Source organism: Perca fluviatilis, chromosome 12 (assembly GCF_010015445.1).
Source record: "Perca fluviatilis chromosome 12, GENO_Pfluv_1.0, whole genome shotgun sequence".
Taxonomy (NCBI): domain Eukaryota; kingdom Metazoa; phylum Chordata; class Actinopteri; order Perciformes; family Percidae; genus Perca; species Perca fluviatilis.
This window is the reverse complement of record NC_053123.1, coordinates 20,256,797-20,269,254: the sequence shown is the minus strand read 5'-3', so window position 1 is coordinate 20,269,254 and position 12,458 is coordinate 20,256,797. Positions and strand designations below refer to the sequence as shown.

At 40.7% G+C, this 12,458-nt stretch overlaps 1 protein-coding gene across 9 annotated transcripts in view; it reads right to left on the bottom strand.

Moving 5' to 3' along the window:
• Window positions 1–3,664: 3,664 nt before the first annotated feature.
• The window catches only part of myo16 (myosin XVI), a 111,736-nt gene continuing 102,942 nt past the window's right edge, over window positions 3,665–12,458 (bottom strand). For 7 of the 9 annotated variants that reach the window (XM_039817789.1, XM_039817787.1, XM_039817788.1 and 4 more), the window contains 2 exons: window positions 11,644–11,729; window positions 3,665–4,154 (listed from right to left, as the gene is read on the bottom strand). In XM_039817789.1, coding sequence (XP_039673723.1) covers window positions 3,984–4,154; window positions 11,644–11,729 — 257 coding nt within the window. In that variant the 3' untranslated portion in view covers window positions 3,665–3,983. Of the gene's footprint in view, window positions 4,155–8,869; window positions 8,979–11,643; window positions 11,730–12,458 lie in introns of all 9 variants that reach the window. The other 2 variants (XR_005640959.1, XR_005640960.1) reach the window with 2 other exon arrangements.

Here is a 12,458-nt window from a genome sequence, read left to right as displayed (position 1 = left end):
CTTTGTGTTCTCCTTTACCTTGTTAAGGTAAGCTAGGTTAGCCTCCTTGTGCGCGCTTCTCAAATGTACTTTCAAATTTGTGGGATTTTTCCCTTTAATAAATTGTCCACATATTTTACCAACTTCCACTGCAAGGCACTTGCTTTTATCTGACACAGTCATAATCACTCTCTTACTCACACACACACGTGCACGCGCGCACGCACGCACACACACACACACACATACACACACACACACACACATTGACACAATTGTGCTTTATTGCTGTACAGGTACAGTACTTATAAAACATTGGGAACATAATTATGACATATCACATACAATCTTTTTTTCTTTCCACAAACACATATGTATGCAGGTTAAAATATACTTTATGTCATGTACAAAAGAAAGACTACAATAAAAAAGCAAAACAACACTATGAAAGGCAGTGAGATACCCCGGTTTAGGTGCTAAAATATTGTGTCTCTCCGGACAACTATAAATGGACTGGGAACAATAAAATGGTCATTCTACACCGGCTGTAGCACCAGAGAGCTGATCTCAGAGCAGAGCACTTTAAGATTCCTGACTAACAACAATGACTGGCAGTAATCTGGCTGCCAGTTTGGTAATGCTTATGACAGACTGAGCTAGGTCATCAGGGATTGTGTATGATGGAGCCGATATGTGTGCGGATCGGTCCAGTTAAACGTGGATGTAGATGGCTGACGAGTGTTTAGATTAGAGACAGGGGACAGTGCAGTGATTCACAGTGCAGTGGGAAGCAGTTCTTCACATTAGACAGCCTTTATCTTTTCAGCATAAGCACGTTATAAAAGGGCCACACCCAACGTGTGGTCATGCAAGGTAGAAGCACCGATATGCTTTAAAAGACAATAAAAACAATTCATCTCCTCATTTCATGATTTCAGTACACATGGTAATACACAAAACCATAACACACATGACTAACCAGAATCCTGACCATAATGAAGGACCAATATAGAGGCTATACATTCTCTTTTATTGGCATTGGCAAGGTTGAGTAGGTTGATCTTGGTTCCTTTCCATTTTGTTTGATCATAGGTTTAAATCATTGTGTGAATGAGCTGAAACTATGATGAAAATGTTTGACATAGTTCTGCATCGCAGTCCTACTCATGCAACCCCAATCGCAGCACACAAGGTATGAATCATGACACAAATCAATAACTTATCAGAAATGCGGCATTGTTATTACCTTGCTTTAAAAAAATGGACTGCATACATAACTTCTGAAGACAATAATCACATTAAGCAGTCAGATACACTGTTTAGATACAGGCGCATGTTCCAGTAATAAGATACACAGGGTTTCAGGCAGTGAAAGAAAACTTTGCATTTATACATTCAGCCAGTCAGTCAAAAATGCAGCTCAGCTGATTTGCCATCTCTGTTGTGAATATCAGTGATCTCCTCTAATTCCTCTTGAATGTTTGTGCAGCGACAGCAGCTGAAATCGAGCCTGTGATTGTGCTGCTAATTTGTAAGGCTGAATCAATTGTGGGTGATCAGTGGGAATGATAAATCAATCAGAGCTATTGATACTATGTGGCTCTAACAATCCAGACCGATATTCGTAGATCAAACAGCTTGTTGAGACACACCCAGCCCATTACAGAAGTCAACACGACACCACATAAACATTGTGCAATAAAACATCCAAATGCAATGAAAACATCTGCCTTGCATCATAAGAACAGAACAATGGGGTCAAGAGGGGAAAAAAACAAATAATATTAAATAGAGTATAAATAATTTCATAGCCATAGACAATCATTCTGGAAAAAAAAAAGATATTCACATTTTAAAATAAACCTCTTCTCTTTACCTCAGTCATTGCATCTAACCCAAGACATTCTTAAATCTCAGTTTCACCATCATAGACAGTATTATCTCATCTCTTCCTCGTCTTTCAATTCAATCTCTGTGCTTTCCTGCTATAGTAAAAGCTAGAACATACAACACTGGTCACTATTTACAAAGCGGTTACTATGGAAACACCCGTAGAGCTGGTTTGATCCATTAGGAAGGTGGGGTCAGTGTCAAAGACCAAGTGGGGGAAAGGGGTCTGTTTGGTAGGGTCAAACGGGAACGAAGATGAAGGAAGGATGGGGAAGGTGATGGGCGTCACACCTATGGTGGAGCAATCTGTACAATAATAGAGTTCAACTGTGCGGGAGTTCCTGAGCTCTGCACAGTCTCCTGAACAACACTGAACACATGAAACTGTTCAGTCCTTCCAGAAAAATGCAGAGTTTTTTTGTGATTGTTGCAGGCAAAAATCCTTGATTATGCGGTGAGTTTTCTTAAAAAATGCGATGGAATATGCGGGATATTTATGCAATTTTATGCGATGAAATTGCAGGAACTTGCAAAAACTGCGGTTTGATGAAAAAGAGAAAAAAAAGTGATTTCCCCCAACACCCTGCTTGTGATGTTCCCCGTAAAATTACACATAAAAGTAACCATGGCAACAGGGGAACGCGGCTGCTCTTGTGTGAAGTAACACGACATTTTCAACTTTCTGCTAAGATATATGTGCCTGAAATGGGGGATTATGAAATCATGGAAGCCCCCCCCCCCCATTTTTTCGCGCGCGAAATCCGGCAATTTATGGCGCGGTGATGTAATTTGAAAAATGGGGCCCCCACATAAATATGCGGACTTTCGCTGATAATGCATTGAATTATACGATCGAGTAATCGCATTTTTCTGGAGGGACTGACTGTTCAGATGCTGATGAGACTCAATGAGAGTTAAGTCGCTACATTTCAAGTGTAGACTGTATTTTTTCTCTGCCTTTCGCCATGTTCTTCCGATCTATTTAGAAACGGTCGAGTGAATCCCCACTGAACCGCAGTAACAGCTATGATTTGGTCATTTATGTCAGTCTGTGAATATGAATATAAGGAGACTACTGTATACATCCGTTTTCATAACTATACTTGTAAGTTTACTTTTCACAAGTTGTCACTTTGGCACAGAGTTCCATGTTCACAACATGAACTATATACCTGTCAGCTAAAGCTATGTCATTTTAGCTTCAACTTTATACCTTAAAACAAAGCAGTTTTTTTTGTTTGTTAGATAGCCTTTTCCTAGTAAAGGTAGTGCAGTAGTTTGCATTTTGGCCAGAGGTTTTTGTTCCTCAAAGGCTGGTGGAAACAATGGGGAAGAGAAGTGCACCTTGGGATATTACTGAGGTTACCCTGACCCCTGGTCGCTCGTTGCCAGGGCCGCAGTAGCACTTAGAGCCTAAACGTGACAGACTATGCGAGAGCTGTACCTGAAAAGGTTCCATGTTTAAGCCAGTACACAGATTCTAAAAACTGCAGGTGTACGAAGGCGTTGTTGTAAACTTCAGAGAGGTTTGCGATTTTGGGGGGCGCACACACAAGCATTCATGGTAACATCACAGGACAGCACGTCAAGTATAATCAGCACCATGTTTTGGGGTGGTGCTCCTTTGTGCGCAACAGAACAACTTGAAACAGACAGACTAAAAGGGCCATTTAATATCTGACTACTATGAAAACACTAATCGTCTTCTCTCCTCTCATTGAAGGATGTCATTCATTCTGTCTCAGAAGAACTGAAAATAAATAATGACTGTCTGTTTTTGTTAATAAATTCGTTGATCACAAAAAACAGCTCCCCATGGACCTCTATAGTTTCACACATTTTTTTTTTTTTCATAGAAAACACTTGTCAGCATCACACAGTGCTGAGCTTTTATCACATAGGTTGGGGAATCCTCCACAGTCAAGGTCAAAGGCGCAAAGGCAGGACCTTCAGCCCAGGGACAAGGCTCACGCTTTGGAGCTTGGAGCTTTCACCTAGCCCCTGGGCTTTGAGGTTACTTGGTCCACTTTGAAAAAAATGCGCGAGTGTGGCTGAAGAGAAGGAGAGGGAGGAACTTCACAACCAATACATGTGTCTGCATCACACAACCTCTGTCATGGAGAGGCCTTCCTGTTGGTCCAGAGCAGTGTGGGAGGCAGGGGTGGGGACTGAGGTGGACGGTGCTTCCAGGTACCCCGCCCCTCACACTGCACATGCCGCCCTCGCAGAAGCTCCCCAAGGGCGGCACTCTGATCCCCGTTAGACAGACGTAACCGCTGGAACACCTGTAGATGAAGGAAAAGAGAAGAGGCAAGGAAAGAACATAGCATGTTTACATTCAAATAACACACTAAGTAATTACTTCTCCTGAATGGATTGACAAGTAAATGACATGAAATGATCAGGCTGTGATTGGAGGCGGCAGGGAGAGGGGAGTGTGAATGACAAGCATTGGTTTTACATACAGAAAATGCCATTGCAAAGCATCCTAAAACCGACGCAAGAGATTTATAATATCAACATGTCTCCAATAGAGATTACTACCTACAGAGCAAGAAAAAATAGGACAGAGGTAGTCTCACATTGTCAGACCTCTCCACAGCTCTGTGGATAATACACAGGTAAAGCAATTAGACAGGAATTCCAGTCTGCCTCAGTCAGTGAGACCAGTAACAGGACCGAACCGTAATGATCAAGACTAGATTAGGATTAGATTAGGGCTGTTAAAGTGCAAAAACAGTGTCCTCATGCTCATAGACAGAATCGCATGTATGAGGCTGGCATGACTATACTGTATATGTTCCTTATTGTCAACAAATCCCATGCAAACACCAAAAGCAAACGTGTTGTTCTCTCTCACAGTGCTTTCTGACCTCCCTACACTGACATTCATCCATTAATTTGTTTTAAAGGCCAAGTAATTTCCTAAAACACATGGCACTGAAGTTATCAATTAATGTTACTCAAACAGGAGTAAATAGTATATTTGTTGAGGACTATTTTTAGCCGTTGATTAATACACATTCACCGTATTATTGAGTATTTACAGCAACATATGTATGTATATATGTTGATCATAATAAAGTAACCTGTGCAATAGTGTGGTTCATTGATGTGTTTGGAGCTCTATGACACAGAGGAATAAGCTGTATTGTATTGTATAAACACGCGTTAGTAGTATCAATTCATTGTTGATTTTAGTCTTTTCATGGGATTTATTGACAATAAGAAAAATCTAGAAAATAAATTGCCAGTCCTATCTTTTAACATTCTCATAAAACTGATGGAAATGAGATTTGATGCTGTAATTGCAGTTTCCTACATAATTTGTTTCCTGCAACAGTCGCTCCCTTTAGGCCTTCCTCCGCTATTCATCTCTACTGGAGTTGGAGCTGAGCTAAATCAAGTTAGCGTACATGAAATGCAACATTTTCTCTGCATATTGCAAAGCATACAGAACATTTAGTGACGCATTCCGCAAAGACATTGCCACAGGCACACATACAGAAAGTACACAAATAAACGCTAATTGTACACATTACATACTTTGACATACACACATAGCCAGCATCATATAACTGGAGAACCACACACCTGTGAATTTCCATGTGCACATGCACTCAAACACACATAAACATTGATTACCTTCATAAGCACAATACTCAGCAACCTAATCCATAATTTACACCTCCCTGACAGGCTATTCTCTGCACTGGAGCAAGCCAGGAACACCAGCTACTGGAACAGTAGACAAGTAAAAACACCATGTCCTTCTACAATGCATGACTGTACATGGACACACAGTGGCCTTGATGCCTGTAAAATATAAATCATTTAATACTCATCTTCAAAGTGGCAATGGTATTGCTGCATTTAGAAATTCCATTTACCTCATGCATAAAAACTCTGTCCAATGGCAACTATGTGGACACTCAAACCTCGCACTTACTGTATTTGTGACTGTTGAACATCTCATTCCAAAACCACTGGCAATAATATGCTGCTAATAACAACTTTTTGGAACATGGTTGCAGGAATTTGCTCTCAGCCACAAGAGCTTTCGTTTGGCCAGTCAAGTTCCTCCACAAAAAAAAGTTAAAACAGGCTCAACTTTTTCCGTGCTGCGTTGGCCAATCAAATATTTGTACACTCATGGTAGATTATTTGCGGTGTATGTCTTTTAATGACTTTTTTCTTTAATTAATTTTAATTCATGAATCCCTTACTTAGACTGGACTTGCTGGATGAGTGTTACAAAATAATATAAAATTGCTGTAAATTTCATAGCCAAAATAAAACACCCGCACTCCATTCCTCCATTAAAACATCCTCATACATCTGAAATATGGGGGAGGGAGCCGATATCCAAACCAACATGTTAATGGCTTGGTAATGTTATGGTAATAATATGGTAATGTAGAAAGAATAGTAGTCACTCCAAACTGTCACTCACAGACTGGATGTCGAGGCCACAGAGTGTGACAATAACCTCTGAGCTTCTCCTCAGAAAACACACAATCTACTGCCAAACACCTATACTTTCCTGTATGTTTTCTGATTGATCCCATTCAATGCTGTGTGTACATCACATACATAATTAAAAATATATTGGTCCCTCTAATAAACTAGGTGCTATAGCTTCAATCATTACAACACTAACAAGGAAAAAAGAAGCTTTCAAAGAAGCTAAAACAGAGAGGTCACTTAATAGTGTGTATCTCTAGAACCATTTTACCCAGACTGGTTGATGGTAGGAGAGAAAGCAATGGGTGGCAAAAGAGCGGGAATGATTAGAGGGAGAGATGTTGATGATCATTGATGACCTACGTGCAAGCTCTTTCCTGGAAATTTCACTGGATGGGTTTGATGACGTGGGGATTTCAGAGAAACTAGCATGAAACCTCTATTCAAACATACCTTTTAACACTGCCAAACATGGGGGATACATGCAGAGACACCAATGCTCTCTGTCTGCCTGTCTTTCTCATCCTTTCAGCGTTGTTAATCTGAATAGCAAACGTGGCGCAGCACTTCTCCCACTTTAAACGTCATTACTTCTGCCTAGATTGTGTCTGAAGGGATATACAAAGAATATGAATCTCTGTACCATCCAATAATTTAGCTGGCAAAACAGACAGTCCGCCTATTCTAGATATGATTTGTCTGGTTGACTACTAACTACAGGAACCAAAACAAGCAAAACAATCATTCCTAACTGAGCTACTCGTCCTCCTCTTCTTCCTTCATCCTTTCCTTTTCATGTATCCCATTAGATCTGCTAATCCTACATAAACACAGTCTGGAATGCAGCTAAATGAGAGGTATTCTGGGTCACAGAGTTGTTCCCATCTCTTGAATGAACTCATGGTAATGAACCTGTTCCAGACAATACACCAGATTAGTGAAGTAAGGAACCAAGATAAATGTGTCTCCCTTTCCACGTTTCAATGGTAACAGTGAGTAGCCGCACTTTGACACACCACTTTTTGCACAGAGATAATATCAGACACATGAGGATGAAGATCTGGAGTGACTTCTCAGGGTTATTCTTAGTTAGCTGCAACACCAGTGACAACAAATAATCTAAAAAAGAAAAGGTATAAGGACGGGGTTGTGTAATGGATTTAACAACTTGAAATCCCAGCCGATGAATAAGCAACCACGAAAACTGCAGCTCTTCTTTGTTGAACAGATTTAAGTTTGAGTGCCATTAGCAGTATAATCCGTATCAGAGTTGGTATGCATGCTCATTTGCATGTGCATTTGCATATGCTAATCCAAGGACAGCGTCAAATGGACAAGGATGCCTACTGTCCACTACAAGAGGCATTTACTTAACACTGATCAACACTGATCACCTTCTCTTTAGAATGCATATTGAAATCTTCATTACTATCCTATAAACTTTTAAACAAAACCAGTTTTCAGCTCAAATGCAGAAAATCTTTGCAGAACATTTTCAAAGATGCTAAGTCAAGTGAAAAAATATCTTATAAAAAAATGTATCGTATCCTACCAGAAGTTTATAGTAATCCACACGAAAGGACATATTAACCTTGTCTATTTAAATTGAATAGTTATTGTCAGCGATATAGTAGATTACATTTTAAATACATGAAAACACACCTAAGTACTTGTAATTACCAGATGAATCATCATCATATGGTCTAATTTGATATCAGCGCCAATATAATAATAAGTCAAAGAATTATTCAGTTAAATGGATATGCTGATCCTCTCACAAGAACCCAATGCATCACTGCATAGATATAAACTGATGTACACATTGACGTACACATTTTCTGAATTAAGAATCTGAAAAAATCATTTCACTGAACAACAAACAAAGCTTGTAGCCTTAAAGAGAAGGAAAGATTATAGTGTGATTAGAATATCTGTTGGCAGTGATGATGAGCAGGTATACAGATGCAGAGAGCTGCAGTTTCCTTTCACAAATGGGGAAGGTGGGGGGGAGAGCAGCAGCAGCAGCAGCATCACTGATTCTAGTATCAGACTTTTCACCCCAGTCAGAAGAAAGGGCAAATAGCTAATCTGATTCCAGACCAGTGTTTAAAGGACAAATACCACAGTAAACAAGGGGAGCAGGTAAAGCTAAATGATGTCCTGGTAAAGCAGTGGTTTTCAAGACTTTTCTTCCAAGGGCCCACACATTCAGGGGATTTTAATCAAAACAACCAGGAATTTTGATCAAAGCATTGTTCTTATGTTCCTGCCGTAGATACTGATTATTATTGGAATCCATTGTAACTGCATGAATTCAAAATAACTGCAGCCTCCATTCTCCATGAAGGAGCAAACTAAAATTTATTTAAAGCCACTCCACAGGACGGTAAGTGGACTCCAAAAATAGACTTTGGGTGGAGTATTACTTTAAACTCAGACAAGACTTCAAGACTTTTCTTCATTACTGTCATGATCCCACACTGGGTCTATGAAAAACACTGCTATTAAGGGTGGAGAGCAGCGAGGAATGACATACACTCACCACATCCCTACATGAGCAGGGCTTCCAGTGACCACCCCTGCCCCCCCTCACTGTTTTAGAGGGCGGCCCCCGCACCGAAGGGAGAAAAGTTGAGATGACCCCTCTGGAAGATAAAGGAGGGAGTGAGGGTAACACAGCCAAGCTCATTAGAATTGAAAGAAAGAGAGCGATAGACAGAGAGAGAGAGAGAGAGAGAGAGAGAAAAAAAAAAAAAAAAAAAAAGAAAGTATTTTCCATACAGCCCAATAGTTCACATATTCTAAGAAAAACTTTGGAAAACTAGACTATTATATTAGCAGCAGGAATGGGCTTCAGACTTTCTTGAAGGCAGCCATAAGCAGGTGAGTTCACCCCAAATGTTTAGTCAACCTGAGGATTGTGAAGTGGGTACAGTGTGTGCCTTCACATCTCTAGTGGCAGTGTCTTATGAATGATGAGTCCTTTGCTTCCCTGAAAGTGGGACACTATGTGCTTTGTTCATTCTTGTGCTTCATGCACCACTGACAGTGACACTTAATCATTGAATGATACAGTCTGCGATGAATCTGAATCAGTTTCCATGTGGCGAATCCTTCTTATGAGTGTGGACCGGGACGAAACAGCTGCATCCTGGAATACACGACGCAATGACACAGAATATTGAGGAGAGCATTTACAGTGTGGACGCCGTTATAAAAGACCTTTTTACCTCATATGTAACCTGCATTATGTTGACTTCCAAATGAAACCAATGCAGTGGTGGAACAACTGCGCAGTAAAGGCTAGAATGGCTAGCCTGACAAGCCAGACCCACATCAAGATGTTGGGTCTGGGAACTCACCATTGACAGGGCTCAATCCGAGGAGGTGGGAAAACGGTTGTCTTTCAAATTCCCTCTGCACGCAATAGGATAGCGCTACAACCAGGCAGAGCAACGAAGAAGGTAGCGAAGCTAGTTGATAGATTAAACTTTTGCCGTATCCAGCCGGCAAAACTCCCAAGTCTTCCAGAAGACCGCTGTTCCCAGCAGCAGGAGCCATAAGCCCGCCCACCGACTCTATACGCGATGTGATTGGCCTGACCAGAGTTTGGTTTTTCCAGCTCGCAAGCCAACGGAGAGTGCCTAGACCCCCCTGGCTGCAAAATAAATTTGCTGCCACTAGGGTGCGTCTAGATTTTTAGGCTATAGAATGGCAACATCTGGCTACAATGGAAACATCTGTAAATTGACTATTGTTATGACAGCCAGTGTCTTAAATAAATCTAATTTTCTTTTAGAGTTTGTGGGTTCACTGCTCAGCCTGTGGACATGATCTTAGTAACAGGAGAGAGAAAATATGCGTGCATGCATGTGTGTTTGAGTATGTGTTTGCCGAATGTAAACAGATTTCGGATTTGACGCGTTCCAGCAGCGCTCAGCAGCCACGCTCAGCAGCCACATTTCTAACACAGTTTGAAATTGTTTTGCCCACATTTTTCATGTTTTGCATACATGTACATGAATATGAAAACCTTTTGATGCTTCTAAAGACCATGCATTTTAAATGTCAATATAGCATATCTCACAGCACAGTTGCTTTTGATTAACCTGCGTTTTTGTTTATTTTGTCGGACGATGTCATGATATTAAAATAATGATTTTATCTGCAGCTCAGCAGATTGGTTATTAATTCTGTATGTAGTATTTATGAGCTGCATACATACATACAAACACATCCAGTATAAAGATAGTGGAGTGGTCCAAAGAGACAGGGCCAGTGGACACAACACACACACACACACACACACACACACACACAACACACACACACACACGCACACACACAGGCTAGAATAGTGAATGATCGTCTTTGCCAGTTGTAACGGAGCTGGGTAGTGAAGCAGTCAGATCCTGTGTACATTAGCCGTTCAGGAGTAGTGAGTGTATTATTTGTAACCAGATCTTGTCTTTTCTCTGCCAGTAAATACTTTTCAGGTGGTAACAGTTAAACTTTAATGGGAAGAAATAATCTAAAGTGAAAGTTATAAGGAGCTATAAGTCCAATACATAATTTGCCCACCAAGCTATTTCTTCAGAGTGGGTATATGACTAAGTGGCAAGACAAAAAGGATAAAGAGTGTTCTCAGATAGTTGTTATAATATTGTGGTAAGTCTTTCTATAAATCACAAGGCAAGGATGGATCTTTTTAGTTGAATGATTGACTAGTAAGACAAAAGAATCAAAAGAGAATATGGCCTTTGTTGATAAAAGACAAAGTACAAAGGTAAAGCACAGGATAATAGACATGAAAGCTTTGTGTCTCTATGCTGTGACTGGCTGTCCCTGAGGAGGTCTTGTATGCTGTTTAGTCATGTGAATGTGATCAAGCTGGTAAGCCGCTATATGTTATGGCTTTCTAAAATACGTGCATTTATCAGTTTGTGGTGTGTCTTAGTTTTCAATATGTTCTTTCACTCTGGATGGTTTCTACTTGGTCATCAGATTTATATCAGAGGCTGTGTGAGTTATATCAGAGGCTGTGTATGTGTGTGTGTTCCTGCATGTGTGTGAGCTTGTGTGCAAGTATTCAGGACATTCAATTCAATCCTGTAACCATACACCAGTCTACAGAGCCAGAGAAAGAGTCACATGTCATGAGTGATACATTTGTTCAAAGGAGGCCACTTTCCTGTCCATTCAAAATGTAAACAAACCCACAACAAAAAACTGGCCTGATACAGTGGTGTTGTCATTGTCTGCGTGTTAGTGTGCGTTTGTACTGTTAAGTGCCTATCTTTGTGTGTTTACCTGAGTATGATGGCTGTCCATGTGTCTGTGAAGAGAGGTGGAGCTGGAGGAGTTTGACTTGCTGTGACTCTCATCCTCCAGCGACCCTGAACACACAATATCAAAAGCACAAACATCTGACTGCAAGTCCTCCCACACAAACAGATACAGAATGAAGGACACCACACCATTCAACACAAGCAGGGGTTGAAAAAGCTTTTTCTCATGCAAAAGGAAATGTTATGAAAAGACACCGTAGTTGTCAAACTCTTTGAACGTTTAAAGGGATACTTCTCCGATTTAGCATTAAAGGGGTGATAGAATGCAAAACCGATTTTACCCTGTCATAGTTGAAAAACGTAAACGGTAAATAGGACATACATAGAACCTCAAAATCCCATTGACACGTCTTTCCTCTGCAAATCTCAATTTGAAACTGTTGCTGAAAACAGGGAAATCTGAACAAAGCTAAAAGTTGACGTCAACTTCTCAATTCCTCCTCATTTGACACTACCTTCTATCTTTGTAACGCCCCAAAATTGACATAGGCCACTAACTGATCTGAGGTCAGTTAGTCTTCTAAATGTAGGTCATGCAGATCTCTGCTATTCCATTACAAAATTCACTTCTGAGACTTTTTTTATGTGAGAAATCAACTATGTAAAGCTCAAATATGGGCCGTTTTATGAAAATTGATGGCTAATTGCAAATTTGGTAAGACAGTGTCGGACTTTACGAGCTCCACAATCTGCCGGGACAGGTGGCGGCTGCTGGCCGGGTTTGCTGCCTTTCCTGTCGGCCTCTCCCCCTTCACAGACCCGCTGAGCTGGAGCTCT